General features: G+C 44.5%; 1 protein-coding gene across 1 annotated transcript in view; it reads right to left on the reverse strand.

Moving 5' to 3' along the window:
- Window positions 1-23,897, reverse strand: part of LOC119381708 (guanylate cyclase soluble subunit beta-1) — a 111,137-nt gene that overhangs the window by 16,869 nt on the left and 70,371 nt on the right. The window contains exon 2 of the mRNA XM_037649476.2: window positions 139-212. Within this exon, the coding sequence (XP_037505404.1) occupies window positions 139-146 (8 nt within the window). The 5' untranslated portion in view covers window positions 147-212. The remainder of the gene's footprint in view (window positions 1-138; window positions 213-23,897) is intronic.

Consider the following 23,897-nt stretch of genomic DNA (forward strand, 5'->3'; position numbering starts at 1 on the left):
AGTGTCTGGAGGGGGGGGGGGACTTTGTTTAAAAGTTTAATATTGGCGCATTATTAGAAAATCGACTGTGGGCATTGCAAAAAAAAAAAAAAATCAGCTTTGTCTGCAAATTATGAAGTCACGAGCAAAGGAACTTACAGCAGCATTTTCCACGTGTCCGCTCCGAACTTTTTAGTCACGAGGTCTTCCAAGGCGCAATGAATGAATCCGTACTGGAAAGAAAAAAAAAAGCAATGTCTAGTTAGTCGTTTCATAAGTTCACTTAAACGGCGCTGAAAGGAATATGTGAAAATATATGCGATATATATTTATTTCATCTCAGTTGTAATAGAACAGCAATACTGTGGATTTTTAATCCTGTACCAACAAGATTAAGCACATTATGGGGTCCGGTTTCTTGTGCTGTTATTATGCGTGCTAAGACGGTAACGGAAGGATAATATTTAGTACATAGTTTTGCTGGGAGCCGATTAGCATGCAATAACTCAGCGATATGCGTAGCAGTATGCCTGGAAACAGAGCAATATTCCTCCTAGCTTTACTTTATACAAGAGGCACGTATGGCAGCGGTGCACTTGTTACCGCTATATGTAACGTTTAAAGGTATACTGACTCTAACTTTAGCATATATATTAAAAATTGATCGCCATTTACGCGAAAAATAGTGCCATGCGCTCATAATTTGTTTGCTTCTTTCCGAGATGGCAGGAACGAAGTGTTGGAACTTTCTTCTAACTAAAATAAATTGCGCAACCATGCGCGACACTCTGCAGTCGCCAGGAACGGCAAATGCTTATGCCTTAGAACGACCATAACTGGAACTGCAGAGGTACAGTACATGGCGCCTCCACCAGCAGCGTTGGCAGCAGATGCATATGAGAGACGGGAACGCAATATCCGGAATAGTTTCGAAGCGGAGCGCTCTCACTCATGTCACGTCGCATAACCGCAACTCAGATATCGCTGTGCTGCCGTATTTTTACTTGCGTATTTTTAATGCATGCGTCTAAAGTATTTCCGGATGGACAGGGTTGATGTTCGGGGTCCGAGGAATTTCAGCCTGGTCTCAGCTTTCGTGTGTATGAGAAAGAAATGGCTCCACACGTCGAGCACAGCTATATGTTATCGATTGGAAAATAGGAAATAAGCCATCACAAAAAAAAGGGAAGAGAACATCGAACTGTGTGGAGGTACACAAACCTTAACACATTTGGCCACGGAGCCGCGGTGGCAGTTTTTTTAACTTATCGCGTCGTACACTCGGTGGTAGGGGTCCCGTCCTTTCGTCGTTGTCCTGAACCGTTCGCCGATGGCGGCACTGATGGATGAAGACGGATGCTCGCTAGATTGGCCATACTCTGCGCCATCACTGCGATTCGAGGGCAGCCCAAGTCGTTTGACCGGACCACGACCAACGGCTTCTTCACAGCAAAATGCTGTTACGCCTTGATGAAGTCTTTGGTCTTCGCTGCTTACTATTGCGTAAACTTTACAGGTCAAGTTACGAGAGTGAACTCACTATAACAAGTTCTCGTATGCCTTAGCAGTCACTTAATGCCGTCCTTTCATCCTGTTTGTTTTAGGTCAAACATATATAGCACCCATTCGATTCGATTGACTTGCGGTTAACTTGTACCACAATCTGTTTCTGTTGGCTTGATGAGTTCAGTAGATTTTCTACTAACTTCTTTCCAATATTACGTCATAAAGCCATGGAATTTCACCCAGTTTGCTAGAAGCCAATTAACCCTGATGCATGATTTTACTTGTTTAGTCAGCACATAAAGCTCCAATTTAGTTTGATCGGCTCGCGAAGAACTGCTTCTTTCGTGACTTGTGTGTGTTGCCCTGATGAGTTCAGATCTCTGACTTTTGCGCAAAATTCTGCATTCGCGTCTCGAAGTTTGAGCGGTCATTAAAGCTCATCCTATGTGCTTAAAGCCACTTAATCATGTCTTGTCAGCGGGCTTGTTTCAAGTAGGCACGAACCTTCTGTTCAGTGTGTCAACTGCGTCATTAAAATCTGTCGCATAAGCTTTCGAGCAGCTGATACAGGTTTCGATTAAGAACAGTACGAATGTGAAAAAGTGTTATTATTCTTATTACCAAGCCGTCGGATAGTTCGCAAACAAGTATATGACTCAAGTTCATTAAGTCAAGGAGAGACAGAAGCCATAGTTTGATTAGCATAAAAATTTTGCAGTTAAATGCTGTGAAAATAACGGCGTATCAATTTTATCATGCAAATCGAACCGTGTGACTGCTCATTAACCTTTATTTCACTCTTTTCGCCTGTCCTCACGAAATGCTTTGGTCATCTCAGCGTGGTACATGAGTAGCTATTAAACAACATTTGTTCTTTTACCAGAGCAAATAAAAGAAAATATAATAAATGTACGTTAGCATCCGCAAAAAGCAGGGTAACAATGAGATTCACACAAAAGATTCTGTAATATTAAATCACGTATTACATCGAAATTTGGTCTGTTTATCGCAACGTTGAATTAAATTTAATGCAAGAACTGGGTAATAAAATTTTACGATTAAGGAGTAGAGTGAACTGAACTTAAGGATAAGGGAGCTTCACCAAAGTACACCTCTTCTTGAGTACTCTATACTGGAGAAGATGCACAGGAATGCAAAATATAAGAGAAGGTGCAATGGTTTTACTGGAATGATTATTGAAACACGTTATATGGCACACTCGTAATGCGGTACGCATGCAAAGTTCACGAAGGCGGCCGTAATCTGCTTGTTAATCTCTCTTCAGTCGGGTTACTGAGACACCTGTCTTCTAATCCTGATAAATCATGCGCGCATTTCAACAGGACGCTTTCCTTTACTGCACGCTGCAAATCAACGGGAGAAATGTTTTTATCAGAATGGTGGCAAATTTATCGAGTTTTTCTTTTGCCAGTCCGTGCAAGAATCTTCGCCAGGCCGACAGTAGAGAAGGTGACTGAAATGAACTACGCAGGAAGGCTCGTTACTGTTGGTCGCTTTCATTCATTAAATAAATAAATAAATAAATAAATAAATAAATAAATAAATAAATAAATAAATAGGGACATATGGATCGAAAATGGGGGTAGAGGCAAACTATTTTGATAGAGCAAGAGATAAAAAAAGCTAAGAAAACTCAGATACGCAAGCCAATAGGATCACTAGGGAAAGAAAAATGGGGTTCAAATAGATCGTAAACGCAGAACGTTCATACATCATCTGACAAAATTTTCTGCTGCTCTAGGCGTAGTACAACTGATCAGCCATGTTTCTCGCTGCTCTGGCTAGACGCACACGTTCTATGTACCGCTTGGCTGTCGTGCCAAGATTCAGGGCAATTTAAGGCACGAGCCGAAAGAGAATAGAATAGGGGACGTCTCTTCGTTGTCGAGACTGAGCGGCGAGCCTTTTGTTCCCTGGCCAGACCTCACTGTGAGGCAATGGAGCCGACGCGAAAGCTCTTTCCCACTGGGCTTTTGTGCGAGAGCCTGCGAATAACAAAAGAAGGGTCTCTTCTACACTTGAACATGGAGCCCGCTTTTGTGCCTTACGGCTACAAGGCAAACGTCGTCAGCGTTTCGTGTTCGCTCGTAGTCAGTGGCGTAATCTGCTTTCTTTTTTTTTTCTTTCCTTGGTCCCTTTTCAATTGCTTCCCTTTAATAACGATTATCTCTCATTTCTCAGTCCGGGTTGCACTAATGCATTTTCGTTACTGTCTGCGGCTTATTGCGTGTTTAGGGTGGTGGTCTATATGCTGAAGTTCCCACTATCCTGTTCTTCATAATTGAATACCCAATTTGAGGTGAGAAGTTAGCTAAGCTCTTAATAATAAAGAATTCTGTCCATTGAATAAGTTTAATTAAAACTGCGCTATATGCGGCGCTGCTATGCTTCTTTATGTTTTTGAAAAGAATCCTAGAAAACTTCAAGAAACAATGATGACAAGCAACAAAGTGGTTCAGCTCTTGCATGCTAAGGCAATGCTGCCTTCAGATTAAACGTGCTCCTCTTTGCAAAAGCTGTGTCCAAGGGTCCTCGGACCACGGTTATGTGCGTCAGTGGTACAGAAAGCAAGAAAGGCGTTGCTAGTGTACCTCAAATAGACGGATATCAGCGACCGGCTACAGCCTTGATGTGCTCCTGCAAGTGCGCGCGATTACTCTTCTCCCTTTCCTCAATTCTATCCTTATTTTCGCCCCTCCTTTCCTTTCCTATGGAAGGGTAGAAAGCCAGACGTGCGTCTGGTTAACATCGCTGCCACTTATAATAAGTTCATATAATAAGTCATATAATAGGTCAGGTTCATATAAGTCAAAGTCAAGGTCAAAGTTTGTTTTCCATTCTGTCGTACAGAAAGAAAGTACTGTGAAAAAAAGCTGTGTTAGACAGCTGGACTAGTTCACAGCCCGACGCAAAAAAGAAAGCAGGAAATAAAAAATCACGCCATAATCACGGAATGAATGATGATGAGTGGGGCTAAGCTCGAGAGGGGAGATGATCGGTAAAACCGTAACTCTCCCGTGTAAGTTCGCCCATTACATCATTAAGAAAGACGTAAGACTCGCATGCTCACTTCATAGAACTCGCAACTCGTAAGACTCGCAAGTGCACTTCATAGAACTAGGCGGCCACGTACCACGAAAGACATGCATGTACAGACCCACGGCTTTAGGAAGTATAGCGCAAGTGCACTTCATAGAACTAGGCGGTCACGTACTACGAAAGACATGCATGTACAGACTCACGGCTTTAGGAACTATAGCGTAGTGGGTTCCTCGCAAGTGCACTTATAATTATGATGATTTATAGCGTAGTGGGTTCCTCGCAAGTGCACTTCGCCCCTAAAATTATGATGATTTACAGCGTAGTGGGTTCCTCGCAAGTGCACTTCATAGAACTAGGCGGTCACGTACCACGAAAGACATGCATGTACAGATCCACGGCTTTAGGAGCTTCGCCCCTAATACAAAGTAAAAAGTCGGAGCGGTGGCAGCACCGCGGTAAACATGGCGATATGGCACCTCACGGGCAGTGCGCCATGACAGGGCGTACACATTGTAGTTGTGATTTTAATACATATACGAACCACAGATTGAAAACGAAAATTATTACACTGTGTAGAAAACATAAACATGATAACGCGATTGTCATCCAGAAACAAAATATAAGGCATATACACTGCATAAAAAGACATTATATAGATTACAACATTATACATTATATAGATTACAACCCTAGAAGTATCTACATGCAAGTGAAAAAAGCAAATAGGGCGGTCCGATAAGCACTTAGCCTTCAAAAGAAAAACAAAAATTTTGGAATCGTGTCAATTTATTTCTCAACATAGTCCCCTTTCAACTCTACACACTTGACCCAGCGATCTTCTAACTTCTTGATCCCGTCAGAAAAATACGTTTTCTCCTGAGCTGCCAAGTAGGCTTCTGTGGCGGCGATAACTTCTTCATTCGACTCAAATTTTTGTCCGGCGAGTGACTTTTTCAAGTTGGGAAACAAGAAGAATTCACTCGGGACCAAATATGGAGAATACGCTGGATGGGGCATCACTTCGTAGCCCAGTTCGACCAACTTGGCCGTGGCGATGGCGCAGGTGTGAGCTGGAACGTTGTCATGGCGGAAGAGCACCTTTTTCTTCACCAAATGTGGCCTTTTTTTTTCGCAATTCGGCGTCGAATCGACCCAGTAATTCGGCGTAGCAGCGTCCTGTCATAGTTTTGCCCTTCTCAAGGTAGTTGACGAAGATCACATCTTTAGAATCGCAGAAAATGGTGGCCATCACCTTTCCGGCCGATGCGACAGTCTTCGCCTTCTTCGGAGCAGGTTCTCCGGGTGCAGTCCACTGTTTCGACTGTTCTTTGGTCTCTGGTGTGTACCAGTGGATCCATGTTTCGTCGACGGCGACAAAATGACGCAGGAACGCCTTCGGATTACGCTTAAACAGCTTCAAACACTGCTCTCAAGTGGTCTCGCGGACACGCTTGTTGTCCGGAGTGAGCAAACGCGGCACCCATCGCGCCAACGGCTTTCTCATGCCCAAAATTTCATGCAGGATATGACCCACGCGGTCTTTTGAGATGCCTACTGTCTCAACTATCTTGCGCACCTTCAGTCGGCGGTCTGCCAGTACGAGGTCGTGGAGTTTTGCCACGTTATCGGCCGTGGTAGCCGTTTGCGGGGCCCCTGGGCGAGGCTCATCAAAAACCGACGTGCGACCACGTTTTAACTTGTTCAACCAATTTTTGACGGTTGCCATCGAAGGAGAAGACTCACTGTAGACGGCATCCAGTCACTCTTTGATTTCGCTGCGCGATTTCTCTTCCAAAAACAAGAATCAAATCACCGACCGATATTGCTCTTTTTCCATTTTTAACAGACACACGAAAATCACCTGCTTCCTCAAGCGGCTAAAACAAAACCGCGAGCTTGATTCAACTGGACCTTTGCATGTGTCCCTCTAAGAGAGCGTATTCAACGTCAGTGTATGTCTCATGCGATAGCGTCGCGCTCTCGCGGTGAGGCTAAGTGCTTATCGGACCACCCTCGTATATATCTAAGAGTTTTGATTTGGGACTGAGAGAAAGAATATGCAACTGAATGTACTATTGATATAAAGATCAAGTATTATATTGTTGCAAATAATTCATGGATGTCGTGGTACGAGCAGTTGAATAAGTCAAAACCTTTTAGGTCACAGTAATTCAGAAGAGATGGAGGAGTGTAAGATAAACGCTGTTTGCCCGAGTTTAACCGTGTTTTATCAATCTCCCACTTCTCTCCATGACGGGTGGGGATTTTTAGATTCCTTGCACGCAGGTTGGCTAGACTGCGTAGATTTTTTATGTGCCTAATAGTTTCTGATCTGAATTTTCGGCTTAATGCATAATTATATAGCTGGTGCACCTTAATTATTCCTGAGCCACAAAATAAGGGTCTAGTGGATGCCACAAAATGAGCATTGAATATATGCCTAATACATTTTTTCTGAAGTATGTATATTTTATCAACATTAGTAGCCGTCGTTGTACCCCACACAAATTGACAATAGTTTAAACGAGAGTTAAAAAGTGAATGATATAGCAAATGCTTAATTTTTTTGGCAGCAAATAACGAATTCGACCTATTACACCTGTTACCTGAGCTAATTTTTGCAAGACATATCCCACATAATAATCCTAGGTCATGTTCTGGGAAAGAAATTGTGCCAAGACATTTAAAATTGTCAACAATCTCAATTTTCGAGTACTCAGTATTATATCTTGGGGAGATGGAAATATTTTGTTCTTAGCTCGAAATATAACAGCTTTTGTTTTGTTTTCGTTAATACGCATAGCATTTGCTGCTGACCATCTTTCTAGCGTTTTCATTGTTTTGTTACAAGTTTTTATAAGCTCGTTAATGTCATGCCCTGAAAAGAATATATTGGTATCATCGGCATATATGATATATTTGGCCTCGCTGGAAATATTTCTGATATCGTCAAAATATATGTTAAATAATAGTGGTCCCAATATACTGCCTTGCGGCACTCCACATTGCACAGCTTGCACACTGGAGAAAGAGTTGTTTATGCATACAACTTGTCGTCTGCTGGATAGGTAAGAGTCCATAAGCGATAGGGCCTGGCCTCGAATACCATAGCAATGTAATTTATTTAGCAGTATTTTATAATTAAATCAAAGGCCTTGGAAAAATCGACAAAAACGCCAAGAACGAGTGCCTTTTCTTCGAATTTTGTATGTACGTACTCTTTTTGCTCCAGAAGCCTTAGTTCAGCGGATTTATGTTTTCTAAATCCATACTGAGCAGGCGTAAGTAAATTGTGGTTTTCAATATAACTTGAAATTCGAGTATGTAGAAGTTTTTCAAAGGCCTTTGAGAACACAGGTAAAATCGAAACCGGTCTATAATTACCTAAATCATTTCGATCGCCTTTTTTATAAAGTACAGTCACTTTTGCCACTTGCATATTGACAGGAAAAACGAACTTCGTTAAACAGACAATAAAAATGTGTGCTAAAATAGGAGCGATAACATCAGAAACTTCCTTAACAGGGAGTATTTGAATTCCATCAACATCACAACTGGTACTATTTTTTATACTTTTTATTGTTGACGAGACTTCGTGGGTGGTGATAGGCGGTGAACGTGGGCGGTGATAGGCCGTGGGCGGTGAAAGTCCAAGTATTCGCACCGAAACTAACAGCAAACCGCAACAAGTGCTGCACATTCGGCATGCAAGCATTCCCCACTACTCCCCCCCCCCTCCATCCCCGCCCCCCCCCCCCCCCCAAAAGAAAAGTTCAGGATTTTCCTCCGCCGGAAAAGCGCGGGCGAGCGAAGCTTGGCGTGGTAGTGACTGACGTACTACTTTTTCTTTCTTTCTTTCTTTCTTTCTTTCTTTCTTTCTTTCTTTCTTTCTTTCTTTCTTTCTTTCTTTCTTTCTTTCTTCTTTCTTTCTTTCTTTCTTTCTTTCTTTCTTTTCTTCCTCCTCTCTTTCTTTCATTCCTCCTTTCTTTCTTTCTTTCTTTCTTTCTTTCTTTTTTCTTTCCTCCTTTTTTACTTCTTTCTTCTTCTTTCTTTCCTCCTCTTTTACTTTCTCTCTTTCTTTCTTTCTTACTTCCTTTCCTCCTTTCTTTCTTTCTTTCTTTCTTTCTTTCTTTCTTTCTGTCGCATTGCGTAATGCTCTCTCCTAACTGTTTTCTTCCTACATGCCGTAATATGGACCTTCATCCACGTGCTTACCAGTGCAACACTTCAGTTGCTGCAGGCAACAACGACGGTCATGCAATCATATTCAGGCAACAATGAAATGAGACAACGTCAAAACGCATTTGACCTCGATAAAACATTAGATTGCCATATCATAAACGGCTGATCACCGTGGGCTAATCGCCGACAAGCTCACAATCGAGAGAGCATCAATTCTTGGAAAATGGCGCATACAAATAAGCTCGTGGCCGGCGCACCTCGAGGGCCCAATTTCCGTGCACTTGCCGGCGCCGGGTTTTTAGCGTACGACGCCGTACGACTCATTAGAAGCTTCGCTTAAAAATTACAGCCTTGAAATGAAGGCCGCTCCTAAACACCGGTGTTCGTGCCGAGCTAGCCGGGAGTTTCGCGGCCATTAGCGGTCTAGTGGCAACAGGGCGGTGAGCAAGGAGGTGTTCGGGCGTAGAAGAGTATTATAGGATGCGGGAAATCGATGCCGCCGATGAGTTACGATTAGAAGCGAGTTGGACGCAGGAGGCGGGATACCGCGCCCCGTATTTGGCTCGCCTTCTTTTCGGTACTCGCCATCTACGGCCCACTGCGCTTGATAGTTAGGGAACACCGAACGATAGAGGGGGAAGGAAAGATAGATGAAAGTGAAAGGGCAACAAGGAGCGTGGTGCAGAGTGGCGTTATCATCCTGTGTCAGTCGGGCAACAATTTATCAACGCCGCTTTTTCCTCTCGACTGCTTCGGAATCGGTTTCTCTCACAGCCACACGTGAGTGCACCCGCAGACTCGCGAACCCATTGCTTTTCTCTGTGTTCCTGGGGTAGTGTCGATTGCTGGTTATGGTTGGGGCCACCAATAGACTGGCATAGATTAATACGGCTGTATCAGGGCTCTAGAAAGGAACGCTGTCCTTTGGCCTCAAATACCCCTGTCAAACAAGCGTACCCTTTGAAGACCTTTGAAGTAAGCAGCCTTTGATCCATAACGAATATGAGTTACACCACTGATACACTGCACGGTGAGATTTCTTTTATGTTCTCAGAAGACAGAGATAAGCAAAGAAAGACAGGGAGCGGGACACACGTTCGGTTTGCTACCCTGCACTGGCAGAATGGTTAAAGGGGCGTAAAGAGAGAATAAAAGAGAGGGGTAGACAGAATCACGCGCACACTTGAGGGAGCACATCAAGCCTACAGGCAGTAGTAAAGACCTCTCGACTTCAGGTACTTCAGCAACGCCTTTATCGCCTTCCGCGCCATTGGCACATGTCTATGACACAAGACATACGGCGCTGATTCTTTAAAATGAAGTTCACGAAGTAATTTTTACGTGTATCCGGTCATAATGCGCCTCGGCAGTGTTCGGAAGCGCTGAAATTCAATTCAAGTCAATTACAATTCAATTCAATCACAAGTCACACTTGTTGAAAAGCTGCGCGCAAGCTTACCCCGTTAAGGCTCATACAGGAGTCCAGCTATCTACCCTTCCGCAAGGCGGCCTTCACTGAAAAGGAGCTACTCTATTGTTGTGTGCCACCCTCGCGTGAACGCCTTTAGATTAGATGTCCCTTAGTCCAAAGGTCTTTTGAGTGGCCATGTGTCAAGGATACAAAACATAAGATCTTGTCCTTGATGCAGAACGTCTTCTTGATCACTGTGCTTGTTCATTTAGCTTGTTTTTTTTTCTTTACCCAAAAATATCTTAGCACACGGGCGCCCTTTCTGTCCAGGCCCACTCCGTATCTTATGTTGCCTTCAAGATATATTTGCGCTGTCGTTGCTTTTTTTTTTACCTTTCGCTCAAGAGGGCCCAGAAAGCGTCCGACGTACACACTTCTGCGTGGGAATTTGTTGTTGAAAGGTTTTGTTGGGTCTAGTTTATTTCGTTTTCGTGATACGAGACGCTGTCCTCCTCCGTTGCGTCTTACTTTTATCTCACACCGTGCACGTGGATACACTGGCCGTCATAAACAACCGTGATTAAATGCCTCCTTGACCTGAACGTACGGCGCCGGGATCACTATTCTGGCGTAGGTGGAAACCCGCGCCTAAACGAACGACTTCGCTACATGCGCTGGATCTCGCGGTGAAAGTGGCCGCGCTAAGAGGATCATAAATCAACTGAAATGCTCTATCGCCTTTGCGTGGGAGGCAGAAAGGCGGCTCGATATAGATACTATAGCGCTGTTACGTACCCGTTTCACCGTCGTATCGGTGAACGGCACGTGAAAGACTGCGTCTTTCGAGCATGCAATCAAGCGAATCGGTTTTTAAAATCCATGCACGGTCAATGATCGACAATGAAGGCACGCTGAAGCAATCTTGCCGCGGGTTATTTTATTTATAATATTTTTACTCGAGCACATGTGGAGGGATTTGATTAGCTTACATAGGCTTTACCTCGTTTCAAGCAATGCCAAGGCATAAACTTTGTAGTGAATATGTTAAGGTCATCACTATGGTCCGGAGGAAGACCTGAAGAATAAAATCACACCATCTCCCGTTGAAGGGGACCATGAGGTGATGCGAAGCAGGGTTTCGGCCCGCGTTTCAGAGGGGTAATGGAAAGGAGGAAAGAGGAGAGGGGAAAAGAGAGAAGGGAAGTGGAGAGGGGGAAGAGGAAAGAAAAAGTGGAGAGGGGAGAAGGGAAAAGGGAATGCGGATAGGGGAAGTGGAGAGGGAGGGGGGAGGAGGGGGGTGTGGAGAGGAGTGTGTGGAGAGGGTTTGCGCATGCGGACTAAGGGTGGTCACGCCGCACACCACCACCACCACCACCACCACCACCGCCACCGGAAAATGAACTCCGCTATAAGAAGCTTTGCATATAAAAGTATTTATGAATGTTCCCGTAAAAAGACACAGATGCCGCCAATCGGGACTCCGCGCGCTCATGCGCGGAAACGATCACTTGTCTAGTGTTGATAGATTTTGCCATGCCGAGTTCAGTAGACGTTGTTTGCAGAAGTTGCAAGAACATCGGTTGCAAGAACATCGTTGTGTTTAATTATCAAAACACGATCGTCGAAATGGTTTCGGAACTGAATCATGTCAACCTTGTTAACGGGTCTTCCGAGCCCATCACAGTTGCGAAAACCAACGTAAGCATTGCTGAAATTTGTGAAGGCTACCAGACTAGAGAAGGAATGTAGGAAATGCAGAGAGGTTACTAGGCTATGCGTCCAGTTTGCTACCCTACCAGACTAATTGCGCACATATGGCGTCGAGCACATAAATGTTACTGCGTCGGCGCCAACAAGCGTGGGCTTTCTGTTCTCTTCTTAAACTTTTTATTCTCTTCTTTAGAATAGGCAACCGGACTCAGCTTTGATTGACCTTCCTGCCATTATTTTATCCTTTCTCTCCCTCTCTCTTGAGTGTCTGTATTGTGTCTCTCTTCTCTATCTCTTTCTCAGAATTTTGCGGCGTGGCTTACCACAGCCTTCATTATGCAATGATTTTTAAAAGTTTCCGCCTCTCTGAAATAATAAATTTTTGTGTTGTGTCACTGCTCTTAAAATTTCACAGTATGTGCCCTTCAGAGACTGGTTGACGTTCAATCAGTGCCGTTGTTTGAAGTTGGTAGTAGTTTTGTTGCTGTACACATACGAGGTGTGACAAAAGAACAAAAAAAAAAAAAACAAGGCGAAGTTTGTAGCGTGAATAAAGAGTGGAATTGGCAGCAGCTGTTTTGCTGACGTCATCCCACACACCTCCTTTATCCATGCGGCCAGTTTCGACTTAACCGATCACGCAAGTTGGGAGTGCTGCATCCTTGAATGAACACGTGGAATTGCATTCTGCCGGAACAATGTCTAATGTAAAAACTGAACAAAGAATGAGCATCAAGGTTTTTTGTGAAACTTAAGAAATCAGCCACGGAAACGTATCAAATGTTAACTGAGGCTTATGAAGATGAAACTTTGTCTTGTGCACGTGTGTTCGGATGGCATAAGCGGTTTTCAGGGAAAAGGGACAGTGTTGAAGAGGATGAATACTCTGGGCACCCAAGGTCAGCGATTACATAACAACCATTGCCAAAGTTCGCGATGTGATCCATGATTACCAAATATTAAGTGTTCGTGAAGTGGCGGAGTTGGTTAACTTGGATAAGGAAGCCGCTCGACGCAATTTAACTGATTATTTACACATGAGGAAGATTTGTGCTTGAGGAGAACTTCTTGTTGGCCTAGTTGGTATTGCTTACTGCATGACATCTTGCCGCTAGTAAAGACAACAAACACAGGAAAGAGACGAACGCGACGACAAGGGCGGCGTGTTCGTGTCTTTCCTGTGTGTGATCTCTTTACTAGTGTAAGCTGTCATACAGTAAGATTTGTGCGAAGGTTATGTTAAAATTACTGTCCGATGACCAAAAACAGTGCCGTAAAGACGTGTGTGTGTGTGTGCGTGTGGACATGGTAGAACGCATTGCAAACGAGTCAAGTTTGTTGAAATCTGATGTAACATGTGATGAGACATGGATTTTTACCTATCACCCAGAAAGTAAACGCCAGTCAAAGCAGTGGATCCCCGAGACCCAGAAAAGCCCGCATGGCAAAACCAAAATTCAAGGCAATGTTAATTGTCTTCTTTGTCATTGATGGAATTGTAATGATTGAATGGGTTCTCAGTGGTCAGGCTGTTAATCAACGCTGCTACACTGAAGTGCTAAAAAGACTTCATGAAAAGATTAAGGGAAAAAAGCCACATTCGTGTAGTGATGGATGGCTGCTGCACCCGCTCACAGAGCGCTATCTGTCAAGCAGGTTCTGACCAGCAAAAACGCAACTCTGATGGGGTATCCACCTTAATCACCTGATTTGGCTCCATGCGACTTCTTCTCTTTTTTTTTCATTTCCTAATGTTAAATCTTGCTTAAAGGGAACCCATTTTACCTCATTTGAAGAAGTTCAGGTAAAAACGGAGAATGTTCTGAAGGGCCTTCCATAAACCTCGTTCCAGAACTGTTACCAGCAATGGCAGCCTCGAATGCAGAAGTGCGAGAATGCTGAAGGGGACCATTTTGAAGGTGATAATGTCGCGGAGAACTGATTCTGCAAGTACAATAATTTATTAGACCAGTCTCGTTTTTTTGTGCGTGTGTGTGTAACGCCTCGTATATTGCGCGCGATTTTTATTCAGTTGAATCCATTAAAAAAAAACCATCACGCGCCTATCAACATTCGAACATTCAATTTGTATCTCCTTGAGACAAAAGAAGATTTAACCCTTTCAGCCCTGGATTTTTTATTTGGTCGGGGACAATTTTTGTGTTGTTTCCTAATAGTATGACCTCAGAAGACCAAAAACGAAAAATTGAGCCAGTGGTGCAATTATTAAACGGATTTACAGACATGACATCAAATTAGGTATCAGGCTCAGCGGTGGTGAAATGAGAACAAAAGGCATTTTTTTTCCCGCTATTCACTAGAGCACACAAAATGTGAACCACGTCTCATTTTTCAATGTGATACCATTGAAAACAGCTTCGGTACGTCGACCCGAAAATTGCGCTTAGCCGCCTCAGCTTGACCCGTTCACGCGAGAACGTTAAGAGCCCATTTCGCAGAACTTCAGTGTAAGCGGTCGGTGTCGGCCTCGTTGGGTTGATGAGTGAAATAATCATCATCACTTGGACATGACCGAAAATCGGGAGAAAGATGCATAAAAACAAAGTATAAAACTGCGGTTCCAGTGAGAATTGTACCCATCGCGTCTGCGTGGCAAGCAGGTGTTCTATCACAGAGCGATGCTGTTGCTTGAAACTGCTTCGGAAAAGAAACACTATATGATTGTCATGTAGAGAAAGGACTCTAGCTTCTTAACGCATGTAATATTGCATGGCGGAAGCGTAGAATCGCGCCAGGCCTCAAATTTGTGAATTTCGCAATGAGTGTGCGTATTAAATGCCCACCCATTGCAAAGCGCTCACAACGTTTAATAATCATCAGCTGCAAAAGCATCAACAAAGTAAGCAACTGCGTAGGTTCACGTGTTGCCTTACGGACGCGTAGTGGGCCCTTCGCTGAATCGCAAAAGGAAGAGTTATTGAGTAGTGGGTACTTAACAAATGCACTTGCAGTAGGCATTCTAGGATAGTTTGAAACGGCCAATGTTACGGAGACAGTCATTCGTTTCCTTGCGCCACGGTTGAGGCATCCACCGAGAACCGAAGCCAGGCTAGCAATTGAGAAGGCGATGCGCACGGGGCCCGATTACGCTATAGCGTTCTACTCTTGAAGGCGAAGCTCAAGCGTCCTCCAAGTTTTTTCTGCTTGCTATTGCTAAACGGTGGAACGCTTAACGTAACCATACTCAGTGGTTTATTTTTGGCGGAAAGCTCACGGTGCACGTGACCGCAATTACAGATTTATAGGAACGGGCGCTGGCTCTTTACAGACGCACATATAGGTGCCTGCTACTTATTTCACAAATATTTTTGTTTACATTTTGAAAACATAGCCTGTGAAAAAGTGAAAATGGTTATTTTTAGAAACACGGTCAGCTATTCCAACGGCGTCTATCGGATTTAATCGGAAAGACGAACGGCACACAATGGCAAACTTTTCGTCATTGGCAATTCCTGTACAAGCTCTGTAAAGGGTGCTCCTTCACACAGAGAGTAATAGTGCGGGGCAGCCGACTTTAGGAACCTAAAGTTTTGTTTTGTAACAGTACTAGTAGTAGTAGCGGTAGTAGTAGTAATATAAATGCTTGCGTTCAACGTCCCGAAACCACGATATGATTATAAGGAACGCCATAATGGAGGGCTCTGTTAAAGAACTACTGGTAGTTATTTAACGTGCACCTAAATCTAGGTACACGGGCTTCAAGCTTTTTAGCCTCCATCGAAAAGTCGGCCGCCGCGGCCGGGATTCGATCGCGCGACCTTCGTGTCATTGGTGGTGGTGGTGGTGGTGGTAGTAGTAGTAGTAGTAGTAGTAGTAGTAGTAGTAGTAGTAGTAGTAGTAGCAGCAGCAGCAGCAGCAGCAGCAGCAGCAGCAGCAGCAGCAGCAGCAGCAGCAGCAGCAAGAGAGTTAAGGTCAGAAATTTACCTGCACTTCAAGTCGCCTATTATTATCTACTGGAGTGTTCTGAATAGGGGAAAAAGCCCTTTGCTTTATCACCACGGTTAGATGCAGAAAGCAGCACATTTTACGCGCGCAAGAAAAGTAACCATCTTTTAATTTTTATAGCAGTGTAAACGGCTCTTCATTGCTTTAAACGGCAATGAAGGTGTGTTGTAGATGGAAGCGTTAATATTTCCTCAAAATCTTGACTTGAACGTATATTGGAGGTAATTCAAACTCATTTACTCGGTTCTATTCCTTGTTTGTGTTGACCGGACGGTCTACATGGAATCAATGTTACTGTTCATAAATGTTAATTTTTCTTTTCATAATATTCCGCGTACTTCCGAGTATATCCGAGATAAGTATTTTACGCCCTCACTATCTATGTAATTTTGAGCTGTAAGTAAGATAAAGTGAAGTCGAACTATATTTTAATGTGGACGTGGTCGTACGATATTCTCATGAGGTGGTAGCCGTCGGTGAATAGCGAAGTGCCGCGGCGTGGTCGGCATGGAAGAACCAAAAGTAACGTAACTGGCGTCAAATGGAAGACTCCGCAATGCTCTGGATTTACGCCAGTTGCTTCGCAAATCTTTGTTTCGCGTCTGACACATCATCGGTCCCATGTGAGATACAAGCTAAGAGTTTGTATGCTGCAGGTAGTGTGTGACCTGCTAAGCGTTGTCGCCCTTATTGGTCAAAACGACCTCGTCACATTCTCAACCTGTCGCAGCGGTGTGCCCAGAAACCTGCAAGGAAGAGGTCATTGATCCCTTTTTCATTATAATCCCTCGTACTCGTAGAATCCCTCGTACAATGACTCGCCTTCGTACAAGTGCCTGCAGCTTTGTTGGACGCTAAAAAAAAATCAGGTTCATAAATTTGCACAATGGCTGTTGCAAAACAGTGGCAGCAGTTTCAATGTGCCTTCTGTAATATACATAGAGCGATGCTATTTCGTAATCTTCGCCTTTCATACAATGCTTCAACGTGCACAAGGTCACGTGTTTTCGCGAGCCTCTTCCATCCACATTATGCAGCGGGTTATGATGTCCACTATATTGACAATCACTTCTGACACAACTTCTCTAAGAGGCATTCACTAGGTAGGTTCTGATGGTAAGTCACGTGGAACGTGCTTTGTTACTGATGTCCTTTTCGTGACGGAAATTTATTGGTGAATCCGGGTGTAAAACACATTCGTGTTAATATGGTAACTCGTATTCTTAGAACTTGATTTTGTTGAAATTTTCCTGTAGAAGTAAACTTTAGCCAGAAGCTAGTGATAAAGCTTTAATGGCGATCCAACAATTTTCCAAACGGTTATAGTTGTTTCCCGGCCAGGTGGTACATGTAGAAGTTTTGACATCCTCAAAGGAGGCTGCGACGTCTCTTGGCAGAGTGCGTCTCGGCGTACACGTGTTAACATTTTTTTTTCTGGCGGCTCAATCACCTGCAACCTAGCTGTTGAATGCGACTTCCGTGAACGTGGTGTCGACGCCCAGGGTATAACGTCCAGGTCATCCCGACATAGGAACCGAAATGAGGTCCCACAGCTAGAGGGCGTGCCGTAGCCGAGGAAAACCGTTAGGAGACCGATCAGGCCAGCAAACAGAAGCCACTGATTTATTCAGAAAATCTCGTGGCTCGAGGAATCCGAGTAAGGCGCTGAATCACGTGCAAGTAAAACTGAACGAGGAAGGTGAAGACAGTTCTATAGAATGGGCATGGGGGGGGGGGGGGGGGGGAAGGCACGTTATGAGCTATGTGTGCCAAAAGTAAATGAACGAATCAATTAATGAAACCGCCTTTATTCCGCATTAGAATGCGCTTAAACAGGATAAATGATCACTTGGAATCAGCGCGCAGAGCAATATTTAACCTGTTTTTCTGGTGTAACAAGCTCGACGAGGAAACTATACAAAATGAATGCACGAAACGCAATGCTTGCGAAGAAAATACAGGTATTAAAAAATCCTTCAGCAATTAAGTGCTCGAAATACTTACACTAGAATTTTCACGCAGGGTTTCACAATGTTCTGGGGAAGCTATATGTACACTGCCGGAAGTTCGTTTTCGAGGGAAACGAGTAATATGTAGAAGCTTATATGCACGCGAAATTCAAAGTGTTTGGGTCAATTGAGGCATTTACAATCAATTACGCATTTCAACGCCCCGAGAACATTAGAAGGGGCCTTAAACGTTTGGTGCTAAATTCAGTCCGCTCCCGTGGCCTGCTGAAGAGTTCCCCGGAGATCAAATTTGGCGAAAATGAAACAAAGTACGCGCAGTTAGATGAGTGCGTGTAAACATATTACGAATAACAGTTTAAGAGTGTCACACAATCACTACACTATGTTTCCGAAGGCTTTCACAAAACTCGAAATATTGAAATTCTGCCGTATCTTGGTTAATCATAATCGTTGTAAACAAATATTAATTTTATTCCTCGTTCACCAGTTTTTTTTCTTTCGTGCTTTTTAGAGGAAGTTGATGGTAGTAGAACGCTAGCCAGCTTTTCATGGTAAATTAAGCACGGAATCTATTTTACGTTGCGGCCTCCGCAAGAAACACGTACGCAAGCGATTCCGAGCGTAATAAATGCACATAGTAAAGAACGCATAAACACAAATCTTTTAGGAGATGAAGTTTAAGAGTAATGGGGCCAGATTTAAGGTCAATGTTACGCGAATTGTGATTGATTATTGTTTCATTAAAAAAAAAAAAACGCCAGGCCTGCGCTCAAACCGCAGCACAGTCACAGCGAAAGCTAGAAGAGCGGCGTTTCTAGAGCCCGTTCTAAGCTCCCTTGGGGCTACTAATACAAGTTCAATAGAAAGGTACCCACTACGCCATAAATCACAATTTTTGTGAACTTGGGAAGCACCTACTAAGCCATTATTCGTCATTCTGCGGGGAAGCGAGGCACCAGCTACACGTCTGTAAGGCATTATGTGCACTTTGTTGAAGCGACGACTGATGGCGATGAAGAATTATGGCTCAGCCCTTTGTAATGGGTTGGAAGCTTTAAACGGCCCACCAGTTATGCAATTTGCATTGGGTGACGCCCGGTCGCTATTTCCCTCTTCCGTCATGCTGTATAACATACGTTGACGTGGGAGAGAGACGGGGGGGGGGGCGAAGAACTTTACTGAGACCCCGAGAAAATGGATCATGCGCTTATGGGCTTCCTTGACAACCAATACAACTGCACTTGCGAGCAACGCACTACGCTATAAATCATTGTAATTTTACTGAGACCCCGAGGAAATGGATGATGCGCTTATGGGCTTCCTTGGCAACCAATACAAGTGCATTTGCGAGGAACCCACCACGCTCTAAATCATTGTAATTTTTGAGAAGTAGGGCAGCAGGCACTGTGCCATTTTACGTCGTTTTACGGAGAGCGTTGGTACCTGCTAAACGCATGTAAGGCATTATGCGCACTTTGTTGATGCTGTGCCTGATGACGATGAAGAATTATGGCAGAGCCCTATGGGTTGGAAGCATTCAACAACCTACTCGTTGCGCAATTCGCATTGTGTGACGCCTGGTTACAGAATTCGCGTTGTGCGACGCTTGGTGCTTATTTTACTCTTTTACAACGCTATATTGCATATGCTAATGTGGTTCCTTCCCGACATGAAGCCTCTATAGGACCTTTTTGCAAACCAGTTTCAAGCCCCGGCATGGCTCAGAGGTTCAATACCGGGCTCCCACGCAGAGGGCCCAGGTTCGAACCTCGTTCCATCCTGCAATTTTTTCTTGTTTCGTTTTTTTTCTTATTTCGAGCGATACTTGTTACGGACACCGGCGGCGGCGGCGGCGGCGGACAACTACGGCGCCAAAAACGGCCGGTGAAATTATCTCATTACAGCTTTCGCTGTAAAAAGTCACAGTTTCGCCGCATGGGTGAAGCAATGAATGCGATAGCAACAAAATGGAATGTTATACGAAGTAAGGCTATAGCAGCTCACTAATTTAGCATCCGACATGGTGGAACTCAACAAAACGCGGGCTTAAGGAAATGCTGCCGCTACAGCAAGCGAAGCGGCCATTCGTGCTGTCTATTGCTTCAACGCAAACTGAGTGGTAGAGACGCAGCACGTACAAATGTATCCGCCATCTGCCGATCGCTGACAAGGTAGGACGCGGGCGACCGCGCCCGGCCGTTCAAATTGCGCAGTTCCTGCCCGAGCAAAGCAGCGGAGCCCTCCCCCTCCCCTTCTAGACGGCCGGCGCGTTTCCTCTCCACTTGAGCCGCGGTCATCGGCTGCCCTCGCACGCTTACTAGCACATAGAACATACAACGTGAGGGGCGTTGTTATCGCCCTTGGACTTTATACAAAACCTCACGGCGACAGCGACGGCGACGGCGACAACGAAAACGCCCCTGTAGTGTCCATACAATTGCTATCGCACTAAAAAAGCAAGCATTGAATTTTTATTCAGTGCGCAAGGTTTCAAATGGACTAGTCATATGTGAGCAACGTTTTATAGTCTGTAGTTCAAATAGAGGTGAGAAAGTTTCATGGTATATGCGCGCGACGTAGCATAAATATTTGCTCACTTGAAGAAATTAACACATATCTCGTCGAGTTATTTAGCAATACTTATAAAAGTGCTGTATTGGTAAAATTTTATTTTGACACTTAATGTGCTATCACGTGTATTTTAAGTATAACACGGTAAGCCTGTCCTCGCCTTCAAGTTGCGTTGTAGCGTGTTCTGTTCAGCACGTGTACTGCGTACCCTATTAGTGCACTGTAGTTATTTTGCCCTTCAATGCGTTCTGTGTGGCTGGCTGACTATAACGTACAGAGACGATCGCTCGCAGAAGCGCCAGCTAGGTTCCATCAAATAGCGGTATAAGAGAAAGCTGTTTTCGAATGTTGACATCAACAGTACAGCTGACGACAATATACAATTTTACAGTTTTTAAGGACTAGATATATCTAGTCCTTAAAAACTGTTTCAGGGCAGAGCCGCTTGCGCGAGTATACTCGCGCAAGTGGCTCTGCCCTGAAACAATGTTATTTTATGTGAGTATTATTGCGCATGTTATGGCGCAGTGACAGTTAGGTACAATAATGATTACTTGTGGTGGTGCACCTTCGCTTCCTCTTTTTTTCTATCTCTATCTCTACTTGTCATCCTTTAATCAACCCCTATCTTGTCACTCTGTGTATGGCAGCGTAACAGACATTTCCTTCCGGGGTTAGCCTCTCGCATTTCACATGCCTCTTTCTCCTCTCTTACTTCGCGAGCACTTAGGCAAAAACTAGCACATCACTTGCAACACAGCAATGTTGAAGACACAAAACCGACCAAACTCTGCAAGCATTTTTCAATGAAATAAAACACCACTTGGGAAAACCTAGTAAAAGACGCATCTCTAAGCGCGGAGCCGGCACATAGAGCTGTACACCATTCTTATTTCAAGCCAAAAAAAAAGACACGCGACCTGCCCTCTTTGTCAGCGCGCGAGTTCGATCGGCCTCAGTTTCAGGAGCAGATGTCGTTTCATGTTACTCGCTTCTGTCGTCTCTTTTGTCGTGGTCTCTTATATCTCGACTTCACCGGGCAACTTTCAATCTCGGACTGCAGAGACCCATTCAGAAGGAACCCGCCCAGTATATCGTGTCTTGGTTTCCTCCTTATACTCTAAACGTGTTCTCATCCTTCCGTCTCTCTTCCTCTTGTACTGGTGCGTGCTCCAGTTTTACCAGCTTCGTCGGGCCCTTGAGGTTTCCCCCTTGAGCGAAAGCGGACAAGAAATGCAAACATCCTATACTCTACGTCTCTCGAGTGGGCAGCGCCGCACCGTTGAGATCTTGGTTCCTACGCAAGCTTTGCTTCTCTTCTACGGATGCTTTATTGTTATTCAGTTCCGTTGGACAGGCTCCGTCCGTGTCCTTAGTCGGAACCCCTATCGAAAACGACGCATGTCGCCTATGTTAGCCTTCATTTTAATTCAACATCGTCCTTTTATTCCTGGGGCGTACGAAGGTAGGAGCTGAACAGAGAGGATCTCGAGCGGCCACATGCTAAGAATAGAAGCTGGAATTCTGCTATTCGCAAATGCCTGACCATAAGTTCAACTAAGCGAATCGAAATAGATGCATTCTGCAGGCTACTCACAAGCTGCGCAGATGGATGTAGCAATTTAGAAAGAGTACGCACGAAACGCGTAGGGTTGCCTAGGGGATTACCTAGTGGTCTCCCAACGCATTAATTACCCTGTTGTTATTTACCGGTTGCCTAGCAGAAACATGAGTTCACTGGTTCGACGACGAAATTCTACAGTAGAAAGCCTGGGCGCGCAGGAATCGTGGCCGCCATGTTACGTCACAACGGAACTTTCCACGACGAGCAAGTGAGCAACTTTGAATCGAGAACTTTTAAATTACGACATATCGTGCCATGGATTAGATATTGGCTGGGAGAAAACTTTCGAAATAACACTGCTAATGTTTCTTACTGCTTGAACTTTTTCTTTTATGGCTGTACAGAGTCAACTGAAACGCAGAAGGAAAATACGGCCTAAATTCGGGAATTCATTGTGGTGCGAGACATTCTGATTCTATGATTCTGAGCAGCGGAATCAGCCCACTTGTACGCTCAGGAGACATTAACTACATGTAGCAACTTGAAGGGTGCGAACATTTGCGGCATAACACGCAGCTGCCCAAAACGCCTAGGAGACAGTTCTACCACGTGTAAATATTCTTTATTGAGACTTTTTTACAGTAAGTAAGGCGAATTGAAAAAGCTGAAATAGTGAGTAGAAGAAGAAGAAGAAGAAGAAGAAGAAGAAAAAGTAGTAGTAGTAGTAGTAGCGTTACCGCCAAATTCGTTTCGTCTCGTCTCGAATCGTCCGGCGACGTTGGCAAAACGAGCAGGAAAATTGAGAAACCAGCGTCGACCCGCCGCATAACAGGCTACAAGGGCCAATGACGAAACTGGGCGAGGGCAACGAACAATGCCTTTGGCCGGCAAGAACCAGCGGAGCGGAAATAGCGTCAAATATTTACGCTGCGGGGCTGCGCTTTCATTTTCATGGATCGCGAGCGTAGAAAAAAAAATAAAAAGAAAGACCAAGACAAACGACGTTTCGCGAACACTCTTCCTTTCGAGCCGCTGCTGTTTCCCTCTGTAAGACACAGGCGAACGAAGCTCAACAGATCCGCTTCCTCTCTCGTTGCGGCAGTAAAAACGCAGTTCGCTGAGAATGCGAGGAACCGTCGAAAAAGAAAACAAGCGGGCGTGTGGGCGCATGAAAAGACGGGATGTCGCAGTCTTTGTTCTGCATGAAGCGGACGACTATCTTCTTCCGCTGTTCTTGGAAACTTGAAAGCTAAGCTGTTGCCCACGCACTGTTCTCCTCGACGGGCCGCAGTGATGCGGGCTTCTCGTTCTCGGAGCATTGCATGGCGCTCTCCGGCAGCCTACTTTGTATTAAGTCCGTTTGTAACTCTTTGCCGGCTTCGCTTAAGCTCCTCGGTGTTTGCATTCGCGCACGTGTCATTTCTCGTTTCGCTGTCTTGCTTTCTCTCCGACATTCCGTAGCGTCAGTACTCGCTAATGAACAGAGCTCTCTCGTGATAATTAGCACGTCCTTTGTGGATTTGTTGTTGCTCCACATGCAGTAATGCTGAACTGTACGCCCTCTTCCCTTGCAGAGACGGTAAGGCAACAACAACGGAACCGCCATAGTGCTGACCTTTACGAATCTAATTCTTTTCCTAAATTATTTCTTCTCGTTTCCATTTCGCAGTATTTTTCATACGCGAAAGTATCTATGCGTATCGGATGTCTTTTGAAGTTTGGGCGTTCGTTTCGATCGACTACTTTGTACGTATTCTTTTTGAGAAATCGTTGGTGCCTGTCGTCCGCTGCTTTATCACGGAAAATTGTCGCGTGCAAAAATGAGTACTACACAAAAAACTATGTCACTCGAATAGAAGAAATTTGTGTAAACAGAGTGCACCTTAGCTTACCAAAGTCTGTCACATGTGCCTAACCTAACTCACATATACCTGTATTTATATAAAGAAGCCTTACGCTAGATCGAATAACTTCG

The sequence above is a fragment of the Rhipicephalus sanguineus genome, chromosome 2, assembly GCF_013339695.2.
Source record: "Rhipicephalus sanguineus isolate Rsan-2018 chromosome 2, BIME_Rsan_1.4, whole genome shotgun sequence".
Classification (NCBI taxonomy): Eukaryota; Metazoa; Arthropoda; class Arachnida; order Ixodida; family Ixodidae; genus Rhipicephalus; species Rhipicephalus sanguineus.